The 26,640-nt window shown below is 38.2% G+C and overlaps 1 protein-coding gene across 1 annotated transcript; it reads left to right on the top strand.

Annotated features, from left to right (window-relative positions):
- The first annotated feature begins 19,823 nt into the window (after positions 1 to 19,823).
- lig4 (ligase IV, DNA, ATP-dependent) lies at positions 19,824 to 24,478 on the top strand. Its single transcript, XM_087791500.1, has 3 exons — positions 19,824 to 19,882; positions 20,472 to 22,542; positions 23,392 to 24,478. Exons 2-3 carry the CDS (start codon positions 20,480 to 20,482, stop codon positions 24,050 to 24,052), a joined length of 2,724 nt encoding a protein of 907 aa, XP_087647626.1. The 5' UTR covers positions 19,824 to 19,882; positions 20,472 to 20,479; the 3' UTR covers positions 24,053 to 24,478.
- Positions 24,479 to 26,640: the final 2,162 nt, after the last annotated feature.

Here is a 26,640-nt window from a genome sequence, read left to right as displayed (position 1 = left end):
TGTATGTATTTGTGTTGGGTTGGTGCACATGTCTGTGTGTGTATGTATTTGTGTTGGGTTGGTGCACATGTCTGTGTGTGTATGTATTTGTGTTGGGTTGGTGCACATGTCTGTGTGTGTATGTATTTGTGTTGGGTTGGTGCACATGTCTGTGTGTGTATGTATTTGTGTTGGGTTGGTGCACATGTCTGTGTGTGTATGTATTTGTGTTGGGTGGTGTGTGTGTGTATGTATTTGTGTTGGATGGTGTGTGTGTGTATCTGTGTTGGGTTGGTGTGTGTGTGTATGTATTTGTGTTGGGGTGCTGTGTGTGTGTATCTGTGCTGGGTTGTGATTGGAGTGAATGATACCTATAATTTAATATAATATAATAATATAATATAATAATATAATGTGGACTCATTCATTTCCTACAGAAGTTAATGAAAGTGCTGAGCATCACCTTGAAGACGTCAGAGTGTAAAACACATTACTTGAGTGAGTATTTCCGTTTGACCTCAACGAAACAGGAATGTCGAAAACGCTCAGAACTCCGAGTTCTTTTGCTGAGAGAGCGACGTTCAGACTGATAACACAAACACGCAGTCAGAGGGAACGCTCAAGGGCCTCAGATGGCCTCAGCAGCCAGACTTTGGACATGCTTGTTATTCCTGCTCACGACATTCCTTCTAGGAACGGATCCCCAACCCTGGCCCTTTGATTCTGAGGCCGTCGGAAGAATGCTGTTGTGAGAGGTTCTCCTCTGCTGGAGCGATCCAGCTGACACGTGCTCTGGGCTGGACCACAGAGAAACATCTGCAGCTTCAAACATCAAGTCCCACCTTCACTTGTGATGTGACTCATCATTTCTCCATGAAACAAACCCCCATAAAACATGCCTTTCTTGAATGAAATCTCCAGTTGGATTCTGCAAACAACGCTCGCCTGGTGTTTGAAGAGCCCTGTGAGTAAATGTAAACGACAGCTCATCGCTCAGGCAGCCAATGGGCTGCGAGCGCTGGGCTGCCACCGCCATTAGATCGCTGCTGAATCAGTACTTGCTCATGCAGAGTCAACACGACTCCTCGCGTCTCACAGGTGAGATCCTGGACGGTGCGAGGATCGAGGCGAATAAATGACGTGGCGCCACGTGAGGAGAGATTCAGCGGATCTCCTTCAGATCAGTCTCACCGCCAAACATCTGAGAGAAGATAAAATAAAAAAGAGAACAACATGATCATTATTATTTATATCAGATAATCCTCTTTTGAAGGAAGTGCAGTCAAAAGGTTCTTTTGAAGAAACGTCTCGAGGCAAACATACATGTGAAAAAAAGAAAAGAAAATCCAAGAAAACTATTTCCAATGTACCTTTTTATAAAGGTTTTTGATATAATAATTTATAATATAATGTTATGAAGTAAACTCCAATATATAGCTTGCCAGAACATTTGCTAATGCTAAGCTAACATAATAAATTACATCATACCGCATAAAACACTTTAAATAAGGCTTTAGAAAATTGTGATTATGTTGAAAAATGAAAAAACCTGATATATATTTTATTATAAATATATATATATTTCCATTATAGTATTTTAAAACTTACTTTAAAAATGAAAAAAACATACAGAAGTTAATTTAGTGTTCTAAAAGATAGTGTTTGTATGAATGGTGTGTGTCTCTGTGTATCCTGTGACACAATGGCGAACTGGTGTCCTCCGTCACTTACCCTAAGTAGCTGGGATAGGCTTGAGTCACATCACAATGTTCCTAAGGGACTTATTAAGTGAATCAGCTTTAGCGTTATTAATAAATGAACATGCATTTGTATTAAATATTACCTTAAATAAATGAAAATTCATCAGTAGGAAATACACGTATTTGTATTAGATATGACCAAAAAATTATAATAAAAGTGAGAATACTTTTTTGATAATTTCTCATTTAAATAATAAATACCAGTTATTAAAAATATATATATTTATAATAAAATATTATACTGAATATATACATTATATTTAATTCCTAATTCAACTACATACATATGCAACAGTTTGTTTTCATGTCTTAACAAGAAGGATCTGTCTCGCCTGCAGTTGATTCAGAACTCTGCAGCGAGAATTCTGACCCGCTCAAGTAGAAGAACTCACATTTCTCCGATCCTTAAAACTCTTCACTGGCTTCCAGTTTCTTTCAGGATCAACTTTAAAATTATGGTTCTTACTTTCAGATCTATTCATGGTCAGGCTCCTCCTTACATCAGTGATCTGATCCAGCCTTACACCCCAGCTCGGGCTCTGAGGTCTGTGGATCAGAATCTACTGATGGTTCCTGAACACGGTTCAGGACCAGAGGAGAGAAATCCTTCCAGACTGTTGCTCCTAAGCTTTGGAACAATCTTCTTCTCGCTCTGCACTTGATGGAGTCTACTGACTCTTTTAAGAAACATCTTAAGACGTTTTTATTTGTTCAGGCTTTTCCTTGATTTTCTGGAACTCCTGTTGTGTTATCAGTTTTATCTTGATCTTTAAAGTATATACTTTATTGAATATTGTTTTGATTGTTTAAGCGCTTTGTGACCCTGGTCTGGAAAAGCGCTATATAAATAAAAAATACTTACTTACTTACTTACATACAGCCTATATAATATGAATCTGCTTAAAACTATAAATATTTGTAAAATATATATTAGACATGCAATTATTTTGTATTTTTCTTATGATACATCAGAAAGATAACAATGTTTTCAGTTTGATTCTCTTTAAGTTTGGATTCTTGGGTAAACAAGGCGAAACAGAAGCAGCAAATAGGAATCTCTGGCAATAAAACAGCAGCGAGTAAACACATTTTTCCTGCGCGAGGAAGCGTGTACGTGCATGTGTGTGTTTGAATGGAAAGCGCTGGCTCGCTGCTGCTCCACGTGTCTGCGGAGCATGTGGGTCATCTCGCCTCCGCCCACCGTTCACTCGCTCCTGCTGCTGTTTACCACGCTGCCAGTGGAGTGGAAGACTCCAGCCTGCTGGTCCGCATGCCGTCTTATCAGCCCACTCTCAGGCAGCTCGTAAACATGTTTTTCAAAAAAAGGAAATTCTGCAGGAAAACAATGTTGTAAACGCTCTGAAGACCTGACAAGACTCGTGGCTCTGATGAGCTCATGCTTAATATCAATGATTGGGAATTTAACCAACATTTAATTCAAGTTCCATTGATGTATCAACACAACAATATGTATTCATTATCTTCTCTTTTTTTTTACATCTGGACAACACATCTTTAAATGATGATTCTCAATTCAAAACAGATGTTTGTTTTTTTTTCTTCATCTGCATGATGTTCCTATTTTGTGTGAATCATTCTTGACTTTCCAGGCCATCATGATGACGTCGGTTATACATGTGTCAGAGAATCTATAAGAAAGCTTCTGACCAGCGTCTCAAGGATGAGTGGAGCTGTCGAGTACAGATAGTATTCCTGTTTATAAGAAATGTAAAATAACTCTGATGTCAAAACAAAAATGTAGTTAGGGGTCAATGAACTTATTATATATATTATAATTATGTTGCTAGAACATTGTGGGCCACTTTCCTCAAAATAAGATTATATCTTTTAATCTTTTGTGAGCAAACAAACAGAATGTTTCCCCCCGAATCAAGTTATGGAGGATGGCTTTTATTAAAGACAAAAATAGTTGCTTCATCCAAAAATAAAAAAAAGTAGCTTCGATAAAAAAAAAAAAAAGTTTTAATCATAAAGAAATGCAATTAAAAATCGAATCGGCTTTAATCGAAAAAATAAAATAAAATAAAAATAAAAATAAAATACATTTGCTTCACACACTACAAAAATTGCTTCAATAAAAATAGTTTTAATTAAAAAAAATGCCTCATTCCTCAATGAAAATAATATATTTATAAAAAAAAGGTTGCTTCAAAAAAATAATATTTTCAATCAAAAGTTTCTTTGTTCAATAAAATATAAAAATATTCATTACCTTTTATAACAGTTTTCTTTGATTTAAGTTTTTGGTGCATTTTGGCCGTATATTTTTGTCTTAATAATTGAATCCCATTCATTGACATACAATTATCCAATCATTTCGTGTCCCCTTAAAGTGATCAGATGGGGTTTCACAGTACTGATCATTTTTTAAGATGTCTAAGAAAATGGTTTTGAATGGAATTTTTTTTAAAATTGAATTGAATCTTTTAGTTCTGCCCATAACCAACGATAAAATAAATCATTCAAATACTTGATTCTACTTGATAGGTGTGGTGTTCCCTTGAATTATCCACTGGTACGATACGACGCACCATCAACGCTGAACTTTAATTTCTAGCCGTGAGGTCGACGCAGAGGACGAGACAAACATTCCTGCTCAGATGCTGGATCATCTCCGTGAGTCACTGCAGCCCAGGGCTCAGCGTGTGAGCACACATCACTCTCACTAATACTTTGAATGAAAATGCTCGCTCTGACAACAAGGGTGTCGACTCTTATCTGCTTTGCATGTTGGAGAGTTTGAACAACCTTTAAATGTTTACATGATGAGCTGTTCTCCGCCTCAGCCTCAGGGACTCAGAGGTCCTGCATTCACATGGTGGAGACTTGTTCATCCGAGCTTCTGTTTCACACAGTCATTGACATCTAATCCAAAGTAATGCTTTATTAAGCCTAATGGAAATTGCAATTATATCGACCTCAGTAGACGTACAAATACGGAAACAAGTAGCCAGTTGGAAACAGTTACTGATGTATCTGATAAGAGTTAAGATACTAAAACACTTAACAATTTATAGCTATAGCTATAGCTCAAATGAGACTTTAAGTTCAAGCATCAATTGGACTTCTAAATGAATGTTTATTAAAAAGTACATTAAGGAAAAAGGAGAAGTTTATAACTATACTTGTGTCTCTAATATTTGCTATTCCTTGCCAGCATGATACAATATGTCACAATAACATATATAGGTGTAAGTAAGTAAGTAAGTAATTTGTATTTATAGAGCACTTTTCTAGACCAGGGCCACAAAGCAAAGAAAAAATATATACTAAAAAGATCAAGATTACAGCGAGGAAAAACCCTAGAAAAGTGATCTATAAATACAAATTACTTACTTACTTACTTACACCTGATCTGTTATTGTTTTTAACACACAAAATATGGATTTGATACGTTTTCGTGGAGAGACTAGAAGTTTCTGTTCAAGCTTTCATCAGTGTTATTTACCTGTATAACCTTTAAATATAGGTATTATAAAGTAATGACAATGAAACAGTACACAATACCACAGTTCCCCCAACTTCCTGTTTTATTCTGACAGTTCACTTCCCCCCTACTGGTCTGTTTCTCTCCACTTCCTCTTAGCAATCTCCACTGACTGCTTCCTCCTGCTCATGCTCGCGCCAGGTGCAAGAACGTCACCTTCAGTACCTCTTTGTGCTCACATGTACTGTATATTTTAGGAATATATGTTTTTTCTGTTTTTCTCCTGATCAGCCTCTTTTTCTGCCACATGCCTTTTCTTACCGTTATTTCCTCTTCCTCATCCTAATTCTGTTTTTTTTGGGTGTGTTCTAGTTTTTCGTGATCATACATGGCCTGTCATTGTTTATCATCTTGACTTTTGACTCTTACACTTTCCATCATCGCTCTATTGACAGGTGCTTTTTGTTCTGGTTTTCAATGTTGGGCTGTTTCCTAATTGTTATTAAAACCATGTTTTAGTTCTATTGCCTGCACCTTACTATTCACTTTGGTCACCGAAAAAAACTACAATGCACCAGATCACATTGTAAAAATATTAGTAAGTAAGTTAGTAAATTATATTTATAGAGCGCTTTTCCAGACCAGGGTCACAAACCCCTTAACAATCAAAATGATGCCCAATTAAATATATACTTAAAAAGTCATGATAACACAGAGAACAACACAGGAGTTCCAGAAAATCAAGGAAAAGCCTGAACAAATCCCCAAAACCATAACGTATCTGGATTTCAAATTGCTCAATGGTGGTCTCGCTAAAGGCAACGTTTGATTTTTTTGTGTTAAATATCTTATTTATTAAAGTAGTGCAAGCCTTTTTGAATTCATCAGGAAGATAAAACCAGAACCAAAAAGGTTCTCTTCTTTAATGAACATGTAGTCTGTTGGGCAATGGTTTCACCATATTGGAGTTGCACTGTTTCGACACTAGGGGGGAGCCAGAAAAAAAATAGCTCAATCTTATGCATTGTTTGTTTAATGTTAGTGTTTTACAAATGTATTTGTCCTTTGGGGGATTATAATTCATATAGCGAACGTATGATTAAAACCATGGCGTTGTTCGCTAATCCACGCGACGAAACAAAGATAATATTTATGCTTTTAAGACAAACAATGTCACGAAACAAAGTCATTTTGATGTAATCTGTGTCATTAAATAACTTTAAAATCGAATGTTCTGCCAGTTTTCACTCCATATAATCCTTTGAAGATAAAACCATATAGAACGGAAGCTTCCTATAAACTCTGTAGATTCATGGAAAAGCTGTTCGAAATTCCCAGTATTTACATTAAATCATAATCCTCACATGTCATCAGCCGCGGACATCCCAGTTTATTAGCACGACATCCTGCATCGCTCACGAACGTCCAGATTACTCATGGTGACCGACTCTTGCTGTCGTGTACACTGAGCTGAAGCATGTCTGAACGTAAGCAAGCAGGTTTTTTTCCAACATACGCTAATAATGCTTTGAGTAGTACATGAGCACTGAATCAAACACTACACAGTTCTTAAAGTTTAAATAAAATAAAAAATATTTGCAGGTTTTGAATCCCAAATGTAACTATACAAAAAAAATCTTTCCTCAAGGGAATAAAAATTATTTACCCCTTTTTTGTGGTCTTCGTTTCTTTTAGATGACAGCATTATATTCACCTTCAGGTAAAAACAGTTAGATTAAATAGTGTTTCACTAATTCTCACTAGTTTTCAGGTTTTTTCTTTGAGTAAACTTAACTGAAACTTGTCAAGAGTCAAATGCTTATGTTACTTCCATTCTACCATCTTTTTGTTTAAACAAAACCCCTTTAAAACCCCAAAATCTGAAATTATTTTAACTTTTTCAGCCTGGTGAGTATCACCCTTTTTTGGGTCAATTATTTCCAAATTGGATTGGAACTTGACAAGAAACCTTTGTTGGGTTTGACCATAGATCTCAAGATGGAATAGTCAAACATATATGGCCTGCAATTGTTGTGAACCTGTTTTATGAACCTTTTCAATTTTCTATACCAATTGTGGACTTTGAGAAATAAAAAGGAAATTAGAAAATTGCCCCCTCGTGTGGTCGAGAAATGAGTTAAATTCTATTAAATCTCGGCACAAACACGTGAGCAAAAGGTCTAAAAAGTCTACGGAGAGACCTCCGTGCTTCACGTGTTTCCTTCTCTTCACCTGAAGCTCGGTGTGGTTGGCAGTCATGCTAACAGTTCCTGCGGTGGAGAGAGAGAGCGCTAGAGACGCTTGGACGTCAGAAAGACACTGATGCTAATTTCCACTGGACTGTAAATAGGTTTCTTGGTATCACCTCTCTCGAGACCAGATCGTATTCTTCTTCATGCCATTACCCTAATCTTGTCTGTAAATCCATTAGTTGGACTTGTGCTTTAATGAAGGAGTGAGGAGCAACTGACCGCTATAAGAACATCGTGTGTGGTTAACATGAATGTAATCTTGTTAGGATAGAAGTGCGTCTGTTCGGGAAGCAACTATACCATTGGCAAGGTGTCATTACAGTCAATGTCAGTTATTAACACGAGAATTTCAATTTCAGAAGTATCTCCTTATCTACTTTAAATATATTTTTTGAATTTGCAATATCATTTATAGCAACAAATAGAAGTGTTCTGGAACACATTCCACATGAGAAGAAGAGAGAGTGGCATATACTGTATTTAAATGATTCATAATTCCAGATGCTTATTTCGGATCACAACCAAAATAAAATCACAAATACTCTAGCTCATTATCATCATGTCCTAAAAATTGTGTGTAGATTATTCTGTAAACAGACAGGCAGATAAAAACTAGTGGAATTAACTAAACTTTTTTTTCCAACCGTGGATTGTAAAAAACAAATAAGAAGATTTATAGCCCAACAAATGTGCCATTTAGATGTAACTACATGTGCCCAAAGAATGCAGTGTATGTAATACACTGAACGACCAGGTCATTCTGACAACAGATTTTCATGACATTGGTAACTGAGGTGTTAATGTCGTTTATCAGTGTGGTCAAATTCTGAAAGTGGTTAAAGGGCAACCAATGTGACTTTCCTAGCCTGACATGTTTCAAAAGTTGAAGTCTTCCTCTCCAAGATGCACCAAGTCCTTTGATCATGTTTCAAAGTAATTACTTTATAAAGTTCTCCCCCGTCTGAAATCTTGGCGAACTAGAGGTTACAAGAGTAAAGCTTATCATGACGTAATCACTCATCCAGCTGTAATCATGCCCCCTTTGTTTATGCAATGAGTCCATTGGAGGTGGAGACTTCTGGGATTGATGACACTGGGTGAAAAACCTTGATGTTTGACCAATCAAGAGAGTGGGTGAGGTTATGGTAAACAAGATTTAATCTCCAGAAAAAACAAAGCATTTTCAGTGGGCGGGGCTTGAGTACATTTTCTAATGTAATTTTTTTTCAATGAAAAGAGAGTTTTGTACAAACAGACACATGCTGATGAGTACAATAGAGGTCCAACATCTATTTGAGAGACACTTAAATCTACACATAAGGTGCCCTTAAGGAAACATTATCTTTAGACATGTAGTAGTACAGACTTTAACTCCATTGAGACTCTTCCAGATGTGTTGGTTTACGTAAGCAATTTAGTCTCCGTTTTTATTTTGTTGGTAGCTTTTATTACGGACCATGCTGCATGATTTTATTATTATATGGTTTACACTTTGACATTTAGAATTCAAAACATGTCTGTCATTTCATATCTTCTATATCTATAAATAGGTCAAATATATAAAAAGGCAATATTGCATGTCGTCTAATATTCTCATTTTTCTTCATCATCCTTCTTCCGATCGTTTTAAAACAAGTCCGTCAAACTCAGTCAACTCGTTCACAAACAATGAATTGTCGATTCATTTTTGTCAACAAAAAAATAGATCTTATTATTGACAAACTGTTCTCTTTTGGTAAGTGTTCTTGGACCTGCTTTATGGAAACAGTTCCTCCGTCCTGCAGCTTGTTTACCTGCTGAGTAAAACACAGTGTTATGTAAGCTCTAATCTTTGAGGGATCATTGCTGTGTTACCTAGGCCACTGTACGCACACACACACACACTCACACACACACACGCTTGTTAACACACTGTCCCCACATTCAGGCTAATTACATCTTCCCGCTGCTCCCACGACAACCTCCTTTAAAACATACACTTGACATGCGTGTGTATGGAACCTGCCGTGTGCTCTTTATGACCCATGATAGGGGTTTTACGGCCACACTGGAAAACCGAGCTTAAGAACAAACCCTAGTCGAGTAAAAACATGCGTACATCTCGGGCGTCACCAACCCCTCCGCTTGTTTTGTACACTGTACCTCGCCCCCACCCTGCCCCCGCCATGGAAACAGTTCCTGTGTGTTTACAGAAAAGTGACCGGTGATGTGTTCCCATGACGCGTTCGCAACAATTTTGTCGTGGAAACTGTCAATATTTCTTTCCGAAGGACGCTATTGATAGAAACGCAGCATCAGTTTTTGATAGAGTGGCGACGGAGAAGTGGGTCATAAACCCCCTCAACTGGTTGTTTTTGTGAGGGTTTTAATGGACACACGATGTACAGGATTCGGTCTGTTCTTAAATGCTAACGTAGCCAACATGTTCACCTAAGTTTTCATGCGGATCTACCCTTTTTTTTTTTCTGGACTTGACTTAAGTGGATTAAAGAAAAAGGTGTCACCAGTAAGTACCGGCTCCATTCATTGGACATCGTGGCGACATCGTGACTGATGTTCCGATATTTTTCCCCACATGAGATCTTTCATCGCCTACTTAAGACCGGCGCGGTCTCTTCATTTAAAGGGTCCACGTAGCACCTTATGAACCTTTCACCACCAGCTGTCTGCAGAAAGTTATAAGCCGATCCAAATCCATTTAACAGCAGTGAATTAGTGCCTATAGGAATCTTAGTCAGCGCTCACTGTCACACACTAACATGGAGGTCACACCGGGGGCATGTTTGCGTGTGCGGCGGCCAACTAAATCATCCGTTAAACATGTCAGCCTCGTGGCTAAAGCTTACCGAGCGGGACGGGGTCGAGACAAGAACGATCCGGAGGGGCTTTACGTGGAGCCAGAGCACGCGAAGATGGCATACTTGGAAAAGTTTGCCGATGAACACAGGAAGCATTAATGCGCGCTAAATATACGACCGTTATCAGGGACTGCTTTGGTGAAACATCAGCGGTGACGGACAAAGTGTACGTGCCGAATGTTCTGGAAACAACGTGTGACCTCTCAGACGTACTTTCACCTACCTGTGACGCCTGTTTTGCAGTCAACAGCTGAAGTTTGTCCTCTCTTTCCAGCAAACACTCGTGTTTGTGCTCAGCCGTGACTGTTTTAAGTGGACCTGCCTATGGAAAATATTGTCCGAAAAAAAGCACAAACACAGGACTTTGAAAAGCACATCTTGTTTTTAAACATCACAGACTGTGTTTTGGCGACACCATTCACATCTAATAACATTATCAAGCTTCTATTAGACAGTAACTACATCACAACTATAACTGCACATGTGGTTAGTATATTCTTTTGAATCCTCCCCCCAAAAAACTCTCAATTTTGCACCAATGAAACCCATGAACTTTGAATTTTCTCTTGAGAAATCTTTAGTATGAGAAAAAGTATTTTCACTCTTTTTTAATACTCAAAAATCAACTGTTTAAGGTTGAAATTTAATTGTTTTCAATCAGTTACAAAATCACCAAGACAACACATACCTCTGCCAAGGAGCTTATTTACAATAACCTAATGATAACACATCATAAGACAAACCAGTAGAGCGAGGTCCGTGTTTCCACAGCAAAAATCAGAGCGGGAATATTGACTCGACCGTTGGCTGTGTTCTCTAAATTAAAGTAGGTCATGGGTTTGATTCCAGCTTGTGGCAAATATATAGCCCGTGCGTTTGCAGGAGTTTTCTCCTGGTTTACTCCCACAGTCACCAATACATGTGGCAGCCGGAGTAGCTTGCAGCCCCAGTAGAACCTTTAGAATGGCTTTTTAATTCCATATTAAACTACAGCAAACAATGAAAATATTCTCAAGTTCAAGTGATTTTTAGTTTAAGCTTCTTAACAACCCAAATCTGTGTTGCTATGGTAATAAGTCTAGTTTCTTTATAAGATTTTCTTTTATACTATTTCTAAAGGTCATTCTTTTAAAACTATTAAGTTATTAAGCACAAATGTTTTCAATGAACATTTATGTATTCATGATCACTTTCCTGAAGGTTGTGAATAAACCTTGACATCACGGTCTGTTGACAGCATCAATACAATCGACAGTCACATCAAAACAAACCGAAAAGGTTCATGAGACGATAAAAAAAAAAAAAAAAACAGCCAGAGAGGAAACGAGCACATGACCAGATTGTAGTTGCTCCATTTGCTCATTGGATTATAGTGAAATGTGCCAAGTGCCTCGAATTGGCGCCACACACTCTGGGCCTGCGTCCAGGTCTGGGGACGACAAATGTCAATAACACAGAAGCAAGCCTGCGAGCCAGCATGGAGGTGATTTACTCCAGTGATAAACCTCGCGAAGAGAAATCAATGGTAGCTGATCGTAAACATTTCCAACGCGGTGATTTATTTTTCTCGTAACTCCCGGTGAGACGTGTACGTCTGTATACAAATCCTCGTGCGGTTGCTTTCTGGGTCACAATTCAACTGGACTGGACTGAATAATGGATGAATCTTCAAGTGTCAAGAGGGGGGGAAACAAAATCGGCGGAAGTCCGTCACCGTTTTTTTTTGTGTGTGTGTGTTATGTAAAACGTTGTTTTGCAGCAGATGCTCATACAAGTCATTATGCAACGTACGCTACCGCACAGAAGCGAGATATTAAGTTCCAGGTAAGTCGAGAAGGCGTGCTGGGATTGGGGTGAAGGTCAATGACTCTTATCTAATGACGCTTTATCAGTCACTGAGTGCAGAGAAAACTCCCAACACTAATTAGAACATAACTTTGACACCGTGGCACGACACCTGTGACATAACACCCACTAAGATTTATATTTTTATAGTGACACCAATCCTCTGGTCTATATTTGCTCATATTTGCTCATATTTTAGCCATATTTTAGCCATATTCCTCAATATTTTTTCATTCTATTAGCAAAATAGCTTTAACTTTTAGCATATGTGGCGTCTTATCATTTTAGTATATACATCGTGTAAATTCATGTCATTAAAGTAAGTAAAGAAAAGGTTATTTGTAAAGAGCCTTTCTAGACCAGGGTCACAAAGCACTTCAATCAAAAACAATACGCACTTAAAATACATACTTTAAAAGGTCAAGACACATAAGCCAAACACAGGAGTCCCAGAAAATCAGTGAAAAGTCTGCACGAATAAGAAAGTCTTGAGATGTTTCTTGAAGGAGTCAGTAGATCCATCAAACTCAGAGGGAGAGGAATATCGGAGCAACAGCCTGGAAGGATTTCTCTCCTCTGGTCCTGAACCGTGTTGAAGAACCATCAGCAGATTCTGATCCACAGACCTCAGAGCCCGAGCTGGGGTGTAAAGCTGGATCAGATCACTGATGTAAGGAGGAGCCTGACCATGAATAGATCTGAAAGTAAGAACCAGAATTTCAAAATAGATCCTGAAAGAAACTTGCGGCCAGTGAAGAATTTTAAGGAAATGTGAGTTCTTCTACTAGAGCAGGTCAGAATTCTCGCTGCAGAGTTTTGTGTTAACTGCAGGCGAGACAGCTCTTTCTTGTTTAGGCACGAAAATAAACTGTTACAATAGTCTAAACCAGAAGACACAAATACATCGATGTTAAGATTCAAATCGTTTTGTGACATAATTTTCCTACATTATCATGTTTTTTATTCCCTGTTACTCGTGAAAATACCGATAAGCATATAGATTTGTTCTTAATTGGATTTATTGATTGATGTGTTTAAGATTATAATTAAAGATTAAAAATATAAACATAATAAATCATGTAGCAAAGGGCCATTTATTTTTTCTCGACTGTCTGTATTAATACAGATTACATTTCACTCTTGATCAGAGTATCTTTATTCAAGTTTTATTGGTTCTAATCTCATTGAGCAAAGCTTTCCCTGGCAAGATGAAACAAGCAGGAAAGACTAAACCAAGTCTTCTTCTCAGATATTATGACCATAATTGTGCGATTTTCAGAGGCCCTATTAAGTATTTTTAATAATACGTTTATAAATAGAATAAATTACACCTGTGTGATGAAAATAAACACCATTATTTTTAATTCACCTTGTTGATTAAAATGTATTCATACTTCACACTTACAGTGAGTAAAGATTCAAATTCAAGGAGTGACTTAGCAGGTATGTTGTTAAATGCACCATCACTCTGGAATGAGTAGATATGGGGATGACAACAAAACAACACAGCGGCTCTACTGAGAGAATTAAACTGATAGTCACAGAGGATGAAAATACTAGGATTGTGTATTGGCAAGAATCTGACGATATCATACGTATCACGACACGGAACGATATGATATATTGTTTATACTGTAGTAACAATGATATATTGTTTTATTAGAACACTTTCTTTCGCTTTTACAGCAAAGAAATGAGCAAATACTTTCTCTAATCAAATGTGAAAGTGTTTGTAGGAAAGTGCTTCTCAAGATATTAACAAAAATGTAAACTTATATTAACAATAAACAATGAAGTGCATTAACATCTCAAACAACCTGGAGTAACATGTAATATCCAGCCAAACCATTGGAATAACATTTAACTTCAATTCAAAGTTATGTTAAATATTATTTTTTGTAATAAAAAAATAATCATTTGATTTGTGATCAACTAGATTAAAAAGTAAGTTAGTAAAGCAGGTAACTAGTATTATGACTAAACTAAACTTGTTAAATGTGTTTTTGTGTCATAATTGTTCGTCCTGAAGTTAGTGGAATTTAAATTTAACTCCGACGTCACACACACGAAACTCAGTGTTATCAGTCTTTATTCAACCAGTATTAAACACAAACTCTCTATTTATAGTATGAGGCAGATTCCAATGATGAATCAACATTAACACTAACAAGAATGTTTGTTATTGTTAACTTTCATGCGTCGACTGAAAGTTTCTCTCGTCTCTACAGAACAGCAAAGTTAACTGCTTCGTTTTTGTTTCGTCTTTTTCTTTGCTTCTTCGATCTGCTCATAGTCTTTGACCTGATGCTACTTTAGATGTTTATTAAAGTTAGTGCTGTTGAACCTTTTGTGTTTTCTCCTTCGCTCACATCTTCACTGCCGCTGACGTCAGCGAAAACATTTTTTTTTGTGTATCATGAATAAAAATAACGCGATATATCGCTACATCGATGTTTTCTTACACCCCTAGAAAATACTACAATGGCATTCATATATGTGTTGTATTCGCGTCACGAACAAATACCATCAAATATGATGCTTATTTCTTGTTGTTTGCATCTGTTACTAACCTTTTTTTCTACTAGTTAGCTAGTATGCTATCTTTTTTTATGCAGTTGTGTGATCTTAAACATTAAATCAAACACAGATCTTTTGTGAGATTATCTACATCTTTTTTTCCCCCATTATCTTGTGACTTAAGCCACCCAAAGTCACTGAGAGGTCACCACAAGGAAGTCATTTCCCCGCTGCGTGAGTCCTGAACGTTGCGCCGCGTGATATAAGAGCAGAGGTCACTCACTGTCCAGACAGACTGGGATTACATTGGAAATTAAATTCTATCCCTACAACGAGCGAGTGACAGACGGACAGGTGAAGTGAGCGTGAAGCAGGGTCTGATTCTGGTTGAAGGTCCCCGGGTACCATCTGGTCTATTGTGCCAGCTGTAACTGGAACAATGTTTTGAGTTATGGAGGTAGATGACCCTGAGTGTCCTCTCGTGCCCTGAGGTGGCGGCAATCAAATGCAGCTTTGGCGAGAGTACATGTTATTTTTCTTCCTTTCTCTGTTGACCAAATAGCTGAAGCAGCAAACTTGGGTCAGACAGCAGGTTGGTACACTCAGTTCTAAAAACACCACGTCTGTGTGTGTTTACGAGCAGACGTATGATGGCTGCAGCTGACGTTAGATATTACCTTTATCTCACACAGCAAAAGAATCAACCTGACGTCTAAGTTGCTCTACAACGATAAGAAATATGTGTATTTTAGAATATTTTCTCGAAACAAACAACAACATTATACAATAACGTTGAGTCATGGTGACAACGTGTTCTCAGGAAACACTCTGACATCATTCAAAGTTCAAGCATGTTGTCAGAGTACACATCATAAGTGGGAGAACGTCAATATAAGTGCTGATATACTGTACATGAACACAGATTTTATCTTAAAATGTTCTATTGAGCAAAACTCCAGATTACATTCCCTTTTTTTAACCTTTTGTCTTATCTTAAAACACTTTTGTTTTTTATTTGACCTTCAATTAGATTTTTAATAGATGGAATTTTTATTTTTTAGTGTTTTCTGGTTTTAACATGCAACCATATGTGATCCTCTGACGTGAAGGGCCCTACAAATGAAAGGGATTATTATAAACACATGTAAAATAGGGAAGTGAACCAAAGTCAGTCAGGTTCACAAATCTGCAGGACATATGTAAGCATTGTGGCTGAATTAATTATGTAATTATGTAATTATTATAATTGATTCATTTATGACACTCTTCAGTTCTCGTTCTGTCATCGTGGAATCACATGGATGATTTCACTTGAACCTTGTGTTTCTTTATTTAGTTTTATATTCATGTAACAAAATTAATATAGATAAATGAATTATGCCTGTGCTGCAGAGCAGATTAATCTCCTGGAGCGGTCATATTATACACTGTGACTGTTGTGACAGGCAAGATAAAACAAGTCAAATAAAAGAAAGAGAGAAAGGAGAAAGAAAAGGAGCTGCAAAATAAAAAAAAAAGAAGAAGAAATACTTAAGTCGGAACAAAGAGAATCAGTGTGTGCTGCAAGTAAGCCTTTTACAAAGTGAGGGATTAATACAGTTTGTCTATCTATCTTATTATGTCATAGTCACATGAAAATGAGAATTTCCCCATAATTATAATGTCAAAGTTGGAATATCTATATATTTAGATTAACTATAAATAATAAAAAATAGGTTTTGAGGGATGACATAAATAATTTTTAACACAACATAAATTAAAAACATAGATTTTTACTTTGGGTGCTAAATAAGCATAGAAAAGTGCTACATAAGTAAGATCCATTTGTTTTTAGAGGTACAATAATTACCTCAAAAGCCAGGGAATGAGAGTTAAAAAGTCTTGAATTTAAACAAGTTATGTTATGTCCATTAAAAAAATACTTTCAGGAGCCAAGATCTCAAGCCAGCGAGATCTTTATTGGTCAGAATATAAATCTAGAATTAATTATTCATTATTTTTATGACAAAATTGAACATTTTAAAATAAACTATTTGTGTTTTCGCTACAGTAATGTACTAGATCAGTGGACACGACACTGACTGTGATATGAACCCTAAAAATAATCCAGTGCTGCACCTCCAGAGAGTTGAAAGGTCAAACTAAACAGACACTTCTGTGAGTCAGCAGAGGGACAGGAAGTGTTCAGCAGCACCTCGGATGCGTGTTCATCTCTGGCATCATCATCCTGGTGGGCTCACGCCAGAGTTCCTCTCCCTCCGCTGCGAGAGCTGACGCATGCACGTTGGAGGCGTGACGTCACTTGTTTACTGTCTTGGAAGTCGCAGCTTCGCTTGCAGTGCAGCGGCGCGTCCAGCAGGGGGTTACGTAACCGCTGCTGCATGACAGTGCGACAGCCTCTACTGCAGGGGTGAGTGGGTGGGTGGATGGAGACCACTGTCCACTATCACCCACGCACACCAATGCATCCCCCCTTGCCCCCCCCCCCCCACACACACATTTAACGTACAGTATAAATACAGTATAAACAGATAATATGTTCTGCACGCTTGTAACTTGAAAGCTCGCCGATTCGATTGAACTTTACCTCCCTCTCTCCCTCCCTCCCTCCCTCCCTCTCTCCTTCCACTCACCATCACACACACAGTCACACACACACGTTTCCCGTGATCCTCCTCTGCAGCAGCGGAGAAGTAAACAACCCTGTGACTCAGAGCTCATGCGGTGACACACAGAGACTTGTCGCCCCCTACCGCCGACACGAGGTAACGCGGAACACCATATATAGGCAGCGCAGGAAGTGATGCCGTTGTCGTTTGAACCGAAAGTCTTAACAATTCGTTTTAGTCTAAAATTATTTTCACACTGGCTTTTGATGTTGAAGGCTTCACCAGACAAAATTAAGTATAAATTAAAATATATAACCTGCAAATAAGGTTAAACATAATACTATTAAAATTAATATTAAAAATAATAAACGTATATAATTTAAATCAGATGTATGTTTTCATATGATCAAATTAACTCCGTTTAATGATACACAATACAAGGATTAATTCTGTGTGCGTGTTGTTGGGAGGCAAAGCAGCATTAAATAATGAAATAGAGAATAGTTCAATTAGAAAATAAACAGGCTATGTGACAGTAGTTATTATTGAGCTCCCCGTCTTCAGAATCAGAATAATGTTCAGTTCCATTATCAGTGAAGGGTTCCACTAATAAGAAATGTTTTTTAATACATTTGTGGAACATTTAACATGAAATAAAATGTTAAACACACATAAAAAATTCAGTTAAACTATTAATACTCTGCAGATTAAGAAATTAAAAGTTTGTAAGCATAAGTTACTATAAGGTCTTGTTGCCAAGGGGATGAAACCATTGTTTTGGTGGGAGCTTCTGGTTCGGATTTACCACAGTCTTCTGAAGAAACCTACTTGGATGTATGATCATACTTTTGTTCTTTTAATACCATTGTGCATATTTACTGTACTTACTTATATATTGTAAATCAGAGGATAGAAAACATTCAGGAGACTTTAAGCTATGCATCAGTGTTATAAGAAATATCTTAGCTGACACAACAGGTCTTCCCACTGTTCATGGGTACATGACCTGGATCAGTGTTACGCCTCATACCTGGAAGTTCTAAAATAGCTGGAGTAAATATTTCTGACTCATAGCATAGTTATTGTTCATCAAACTCAGGGTTATCCAGAGAGTTTCCAAAACTATAGTAGTTTCCATTATTTACAACTCTCTGGATATGATCTTAAGACTGAACTACTGCTTCAGATAAACTATTATGTGTTGATTATCTAATAATAGGTTAAACAGGTAACGTAAACATGTTTATTGTGTAAATGAAAAACACTGCTCACCTACATAATTACATGAGAAGCTTGAGCTTGTTATCATATTTCAAATGTATTTGCTATAACAGTATATTGTCCTCAGCATCTCAGGTTATTCCCTGCAGGACCTTGGCTGAACTCATCCAACCGTTCTTTTTTTTGGACCAAATATTTTACGACAATATACCAAGTTCCTTTTGTTGCATTGAAGACCTCATAAACAACTTTGATTTTGTTCTGAACAACAAATACTGTACTTGTTCTCCTGTTACTTAGACACACATGTTTTTTGTTATTTGTGCTGAAAAACACAATGTTTCCTGCATGCACTTTCCAGTAAATCTACTTATGAAAAACAATCTGATTCTGACAATGAACAATATGTTGTCAATGTTTCTTGTTACTATGTCCTTGATGTTATTGTTTTGGCTCTTCTTTACAGGAAAAGTAGGGCACAATCAAATGAGGATTGTGTTTTTTTTTCGTGCCAGCAATTTCACATGACTTAACAGGAATGGCACGTATCTGGAACATTATGTGCTAACACTTAAGAGTCAAAACAAGAGTGTAATAGAAAGAAACCACCCTATTTAAATGAAAATAGGAGAAAGATTCCAAACTTTAAAATAACCGGTTTAACATATTTGTTTTTCCAGGTCAGACATACAGTACATTTGCATTTTAATGAAACACATTTTTCATTATTATCAGCACAATTCAATTAAAACATTCAACACCCTTTATAAGCCTTTAACAGAATAATCTAATATGTATTGTACAGGGATGCTGGTTCTCATATCATAATGGCTGCAGGGAAGAGGGGCTCTCTTTTGTAGTAAACAGCTTTACATCCTTGTGTTTTCAGACTCCTGAGTCACTCGTTGGCTCCAGGCCCACGATGTGCGGTAAACAATCTGCACGGGTCTTTTGCACACTATGAGCGCCCTCAGGTGGTGATACGGATACCAGCAGGAATATTTATGATTGTTTTTGTTTTTTAATTTAAATCTTCCAGAAACATTAAAGTCATAATTCCATACATTCGATGTATAATATCTGTGCGTGCATGTGCGCTAAACAGGAACACATCTTTGCGAATAAAAAAGACAATTTACAAATATATATATTATTAAATCATTACTTCCATACATCACAATCCAAAATAATTAACAACCGTGTTTGTATTATAACGATATAAGTGTTTTAACGCGCATACTTGAATTGAGTCTTTTTAATTGTACATTTTAGTGTGACGTTGCGTGAGCGGAACTATAGTTTTGTAATCTTGTTTTCAGTAGGACTGTTTATGTGCCGGCCAGGAAGCGGTCTTTGGACGCTGTCAACTTTCACTTGGGGATTTAAAGAAACTGTAAATATAATATTTCACTCTCGTGATTAATGCTAGAGTTATTCGTGATAGTTCTTGAAATAGTTTTAAACTGTTGGTTCACACGATAGCTGTATTTCATGTTTATTAGATTTGTTCGCTTATTGTTACGAGTGTACACAAACTTAATTTCGCGAAATATTATTTTTATTTAACATAATTTAAACGTACAACAGACTTGTTTAATTCTTCAGACTTGAAGGTTACATTGAGAATACAGTAGTACACCAGTTTTTGAGTTTGTTTTATTATACAGGAAGTGTATATGTGTACATGTTCAGGCATGTTTATGTCTGGATCGATATAGTTAAACTATCACAGTGGAAGCATTCCTGCTAAATTCGAGTTCACTTCATATGATTTATACTTGTATAAACTCATTATATTCATAATGCTTTTCGTTTTATACATTTATTTTTAGTTTGGCAATTTTCCATTGGTAATTTTAATGCTTAGTATGATTTAATTTAATTTTAGTAAATTTTATTAATAAGTATGCATTAAATATAGAACATTTTCTGTTAAGACCATGTTGAAAGTCAGCAATTCATTTGAACTCTTATCTTGACAGATCCCACCATGGATGAAGGGTCGAGTCAGAAGGCTGCTGGTCAGTCGTCTGTCGCTGCCCAGGTTCCCTTTGTTGACTTATGCACCGTTTTAGAGAAAATACAAAAGTCTAAACTCCGCCCGGAGAAGTCTAAAATCCTTGGGGATTTCATTGCGTCGTGGAGGAAGTTCCATTCTGCTCTGCACAGCAACGGCCAAAAAACAAAAGACTCTTTTTATCCTGCAATGCGTCTCATTGTTCCTTCTTTCGAACGAGAGCGAATGGCTTATGGCATCAAGGAAAGCATGTTGGCTAAACTCTACATAGATGTATTAGGTCTGCCGAAGAACGGCCCGGAGGCAAATAAACTTTTAAACTACAGAGCGCCGACCACGTCTCAGGGTGACGCCGGAGACTTTGCCAGCATGGCGTACTTTGTCCTGAAGAAACGCTGCACCAACCAGGGGGACCTCTCTATAAAGGATGTCAACGACTTCCTGGATTCGGTTGCCATCAACAACGCCGGCAAGAAAAAGGATCTTGTGAAAAAGAGTTTGCTCCACCTCATAACACAGAGCACGGCTCTGGAGCAAAAATGGCTCATCCGGATGATCCTGAAGGACATGAAGGTTGGGATCAGCAAGGAAACCGTACTTCAAGTATTTCACCCTGAAGCTGCGGAGCTGTACAATGTCAACACAGACTTGAATAATGTGTGTCAGCAGCTCCACGACCCCTCAGTTTCTTTAAGCGACGTCTCCATCGGGCTGTTCTCGGCCTTCAAGCCCATGTTAGCGGCTGTTGCTAACATCCGAAATGTTGAGAAGCAGATGGGCAACAGTCCGTTCTACATCGAAACCAAGTTGGACGGTGAACGCATACAGCTCCACAAAGACGGTGACGTGTACAAGTACTTTAGCAGAAATGCTTTCGAGTACACGCAGCAGTTCGGAAGCTCACCTTTAGAGGGCTCGCTGACCCCGCACATCCACAATGTCTTCAAGAGCCACGTCGTCAGTTGCATCCTTGACGGAGAGATGATGGCCTACAACTCCAGCACGGACACCTTCATGCAGAAGGGAAGCAAATTTGACATCAAGAGGCTGATGGAAGACTCAGAGTTGCAAACGTGCTTCTGTGTCTTCGACGTGCTGCTCATCAATAACCAGAAGTTGGGCAAAGAGACGCTGAAGAAGCGATACGAGATGCTGCAGACAGTTTTCACCGAGGTGAAGGGCAGGATTCAGTGGGTGACGAAGACGGAGGCCAGAACTATGCAGGCAGTGGTGAATTCTCTTAACGATGCCATCGACAACAGAGAGGAAGGGATCATGGTGAAGGATCCACTATCCATCTACAAGCCAGACAAGCGAGGGGAAGGCTGGCTGAAAATAAAGCCAGAGTATGTGGATGGATTGATGGACGAGCTTGACCTGCTGATCGTCGGTGGCTACTTGGGGAAAGGTCGACGAGGCGGGATGATGTCTCACTTTCTTTGTGCTGTAGCTGAAGCTCCAACGCCTGGAGAGAAACCCTCTGTCTTCCACACCCTCTGTCGTGTGGGCTCTGGCTACACCATGAAGGAGCTCTACGACCTCGGCTTAAAGCTGGCCAAGCATTGGAAAGTCTACCGCAAAAATAATCCCCCGGCCTGCATCCAGTGTTCGACCGAGAAGCCCGAAGTCTACATCGAGCCGTGTAACTCCGTGATCCTTAAAGTCAAGGCGGCAGAGATCGTCTCCAGCGACATGTACAAGACCGGCTGCACGCTGCGCTTCCCCAGAATCGAGGAGATCCGCGAGGACAAGGAGTGGCACCAGTGCATGACTCTGGCCGAGCTGGAGCAGTTCCGTGGCAAAGCTTCTGGAAAACTGTACTCGCGTCACCTTCACATCGACTCGGATCAACCGCAGAAGAAGAAGCGGAGGCAGCAGGCCAAACCCCAAAAAGTAGTCGGGATCATCGAGCACTTTAAGAGTCAAGACCTCTCGGGGGTCACCAAGGAAACGGACATGTTTGAGGATGTGGAGTTTTGCATTCTCAATGGTACGGAGGACCACTCGAAGGCAGAGCTAGAAAGGGGTGTGGTCAGGTAAAACTTTTTTTTTATTAATCTCAGACATTTTCTACGCATTAAGATTTAATGCACTGTATTCAGATACACACACCCACAAACACAACAAACTAAGGACTGAACCCTTCTAAACCAGCTCAGTAGACATCCCGTTATAAACAACAAAAAGGGCTTCTGGTCCATTCTAAATTACTATAGTATTGGTGACACCTAGTGTTCAAAGATAGCAAAGCATTACAAGTAAGGAATTTGAATTTTATACCAATTTTATTTAAATAAAAATCATAACATATGGACAAAACATTTATGTAAACAATTTACTTTTCTTTTCTTTCTTTTCATCCTTAACCTACTAGTTTATATAATTTTGTGGGTCAAAAAGGTCTAGTGACCTTTGTCAATTTAAAGTAAGTTAAACTAGCAACAAATAGAAAAAACAAGTAAAGAATGAAACAGTTTTGCACATTTATTTATTTTTTACTTCATGAAGGACAAATAAATACCGTCAGCCAAGTGTTGCTCTGATTCATCATGTGCTACATCTGAATGAAGGATGTATACATATATAATAGAAAAATAAATCTTTAGGTTATTAGATCTACTTCACTTGAAGGTCCGAAATAGGACAATTATTTTTGTTATATGTTAACAATAAACTTGGCTTAATGTTTTAAAGGTAACGACCTTCCTTGCTTCCAGAAATACATATGCAGTGGTGGAGGTCGTTCACCTTGACCCAGAGACAAGATAACACAAGTGTTACGTTTTTTATTAGATCAGGGTTTACAGTCTGCTAATATGTGATGTCAGGCTTATAAGTCTCATGATAATGATCATTATTTCTTTCTATTGTCGTCCTCATGGCAGGTGCGGCGGCATCGCGGTGCAGAACCCTGGCAGCGACACCTACTGTGTGATCACAGGTTTGGAGAACATGCGTGTGAAGAACCTGATCTCCTCCAACCAGCACGACGTGGTCTGGGCCACGTGGCTCCTGGAGTGTCTGGATCAGAAGCAAGTGCTCCCGTGGCAACCGCGTCACATGATCCACATGTCACCATCCACTAAAGAGCACTTTGCGAAAGAGTACGACAGCCACGGCGACAGCTACTACGAGGACACGGACCAGCAGCAGCTGCAGGAGGTGTTCGCTCGGATCGCAGACGCAGACACGGACGTTAACATCGGCAAAGTGGAGGAGAAGTACGGCTGGCAGCTCCCCACCAGCATTTTCAGACCTTTCACAGCTTACATGGACATCTACACCAACATCGCAGACCCTCGCTCTGCCACGGAGGCAAGTCCTTTAGACCTGCGGGCTCTGGAGTTCCGCTATCATGGTGGAACAGTGGTGAAGCGTCTGGAGGAAGGAGTGTCACACGTAATTATTATTGAGGAAACTCGACTTTTAAATTTGAAGGCGCTGAGGCGGCGTTTTACAGAGAAGTTTAAGATTGTGAGAGACTCTTGGGTGATCGACTCGATCCAGGCTGGACACCTGATGAACGACAACGACTACCTGCTTTAAAACAATCAACTGCTGCTTTTAATCACTTTAAAAACATGTTTTAATTGAAATCAACTTTCTCAGCCAACCTTCTCATCTTGGACATTTTAAGGACACATTATAGATAATGATGATTTTAATACATGAAGCATTTTTGTAAACACTGGATGAGATTTTTTAAAAGATAAATAAAGGGATTAATGTATGTATGTATATGGCAATGTGTATTAAAATTCAAATTAAATTTCAGCATTTATTCCTCCTTTTTTCAAAACAGATTTTAATGGAAGGTTTTAGCACTAGTGAAAACGGAAAAACAAATGCACAAAATTACACTCATTTACTGTTTTGTTTTTTAATATAAGGTTAAAAATAAATAAAAAAAACAAACTGAAATATCTAAAGAATACATTATTTCCCCCCCAAATGGAAACAAAATACAAAATATAAAGGTTAATTAGAAACATTACATTGGAAATGATTTAATTTTTACGCAGAAAAGTCATATTTGGTATCACCAACAATGGTACTGGTTTAAACTTTGACCTCCTGGATCAATAAACAAACCTATTGTGACAGAAGGAGTGATTGATTCTTATTGACTCATTCAACTAAATAACCTTAAATCAGATTATCTTACTCGAATCCAACAGTTGCAAATCCTTCCAATAAACAAGTCACAAAGTTCTCTTGTCTTTATTGAATGTCAAGTGTGTATCTCGGGACGTCTGGATGTGTTCTAACCTTCCTAAGTTGGTCCTCCTGGGTGCGAGGAGCTGTCAGTGGCATCCTGGGCATTGTTGCAGGTAAATGCCGCGTGAATACATTTTCACGGCGCAAATGATGAGGCACTTCATCAGACAGCATTGGTGGACATGCTGTTGACTCATCTTTCGTTCTATTGGTGATTCTTCCCTCAACAGATTTGTTTGTGTTTAAGAACAAATCAATTGACCTGGGGGGTGGGGGGGGTAAAGGTGAAATATCTGAATTTGTTCTAGTGGCTTTTACCAGAGCTACATCTTGACAGCTGTGGAATAGCAACTGTTTGGCCGCATGTTTGAGATCCCTTGGGTTTGGACTAAAAACTCTAATAGAGGGAAACACTTTGATTAAATATTGTGATATAATGTATATCTGCTTCCATTGGTTGGTTTGACCTTTGCACCTGAAACAGCGTTTCTACGAAAAGTATATCAGTATCATCAGAATATTGAAGGTTGAATTTGATATTTAAAATTCAATTATTTGTATATTGAAGGGTTCGTTTTTAAATATAATTCAATTAAAAAGTTTGAATATTTTCAAAATGATGTTGCACATTGAGTTTGATATTGTAATTCCTTTCATTCATTTTTCGAAATTCAATATTTTTTTCATTTGTAGTCTTTGATATTTAAAATGCTGGTATAATAGTACTACCAGACCTAGACATTACCAAAAGAGTACCCAGCTACTTGATCAAACATAGGATCACAGCATAAAGTAGAGCCACACGATACGGTAAAAAAACAAAAAAGTTCAAAAATGTAATATAAAAAATCAATCATTAAATAAAGACTAATTCAACCTTTGAATATAGAAAAATAAAATTAATCAAATATAGACATTTTCATTTTAGAAAAAAACAAACAGATTCTATGCTTAAAACCATTGAATATTCTGATGGCACTGATATACTTCTCATGAAGATCTCATGTGTTCAGCCAACAGTTCCTGTCGCAGGCCTGACTATGACTGACATGTCAATCAAAGCATCTGACCCTTCCATCACAGCACTGGATTTTTAACACCTTAAACTGGACTTGTGTGTGTGTGTGATACACTAGTTTCCATCAGAGGGATCCAAAAGTTAAACATTTTTGATCCTCAAGATTGATGTTGTGATGAAGTTGATCGAGCCGCAGTCAGCAGTCGCCCACACGGGACTATTTCCAGGTGATGCGGAGTGTTTGACAGGCCTTCATTAAATGTGCTGAACCGGTGCTTATTCCTGTGCAATGAGCCGCTCTATCTGTCTTGCTATGGCAGCACGGTAAAGAGGCACAGCCAGCAGCCAAACGTCCACTTATATTTACATTTACATTATACTTCAAAACCTCAGATGGGATAATTGATCGTTTTAAAGAGAAGTCAAATCACGCTTGTGTGAGCAGTGGGACGACCAGCGGCTAACTCCACTGAGATAAACAAGCTCCTGCAGAGACAAACAGAAGCTCCAGGCAGCTACAATTAGCCATTCGACTTGTATTATTGGGACTAAATAGAGCTCGTTGTTTTCTTCTACAGCAGTGATATTAATTCTTATTCACATCCAGGAAATTCATTTGACACAGTATTCATTAGCCAGGGACGACACGTCCATATCAGGATGATCCACAGTCTTTCTCTCATTCATAAATACATTTTTTTCTTTCACTCAACGATTAACCCGCAGCATTGCTCAAAAACTGACAAAAGAAAAACCTGCGAGAGCTTTTATACTCACAGCTCTCAGAGTAAATCATGGTTCAGTGGAGTTCTGTGTGAGAATAACTGTTTATTTGTGTGGAATATTTCTCTGATGGTCCTATACTGACCTACTTGAAACAATATAGGATGAAGAAAAT

The sequence above is a fragment of the Callionymus lyra genome, chromosome 5, assembly GCF_982586985.1.
Source record: "Callionymus lyra chromosome 5, fCalLyr1.hap1.1, whole genome shotgun sequence".
NCBI lineage: Eukaryota > Metazoa > Chordata > Actinopteri > Syngnathiformes > Callionymidae > Callionymus > Callionymus lyra.
This window is presented reverse-complemented; position numbering and strand designations above follow the sequence as displayed.

Bases quoted from the DNA above. Each gene is read 5' to 3' on its own strand.
- lig4 (XM_087791500.1), top strand. From the start codon at position 20,480: ATGGATGAAGGGTCGAGTCAGAAGGCTGCTGGTCAGTCGTCTGTCGCT. The intron at 22,543-23,391 runs GTAAAACTTTTT...TCCTCATGGCAG, and splicing joins CTAGAAAGGGGTGTGGTCAG to GTGCGGCGGCATCGCGGTGC.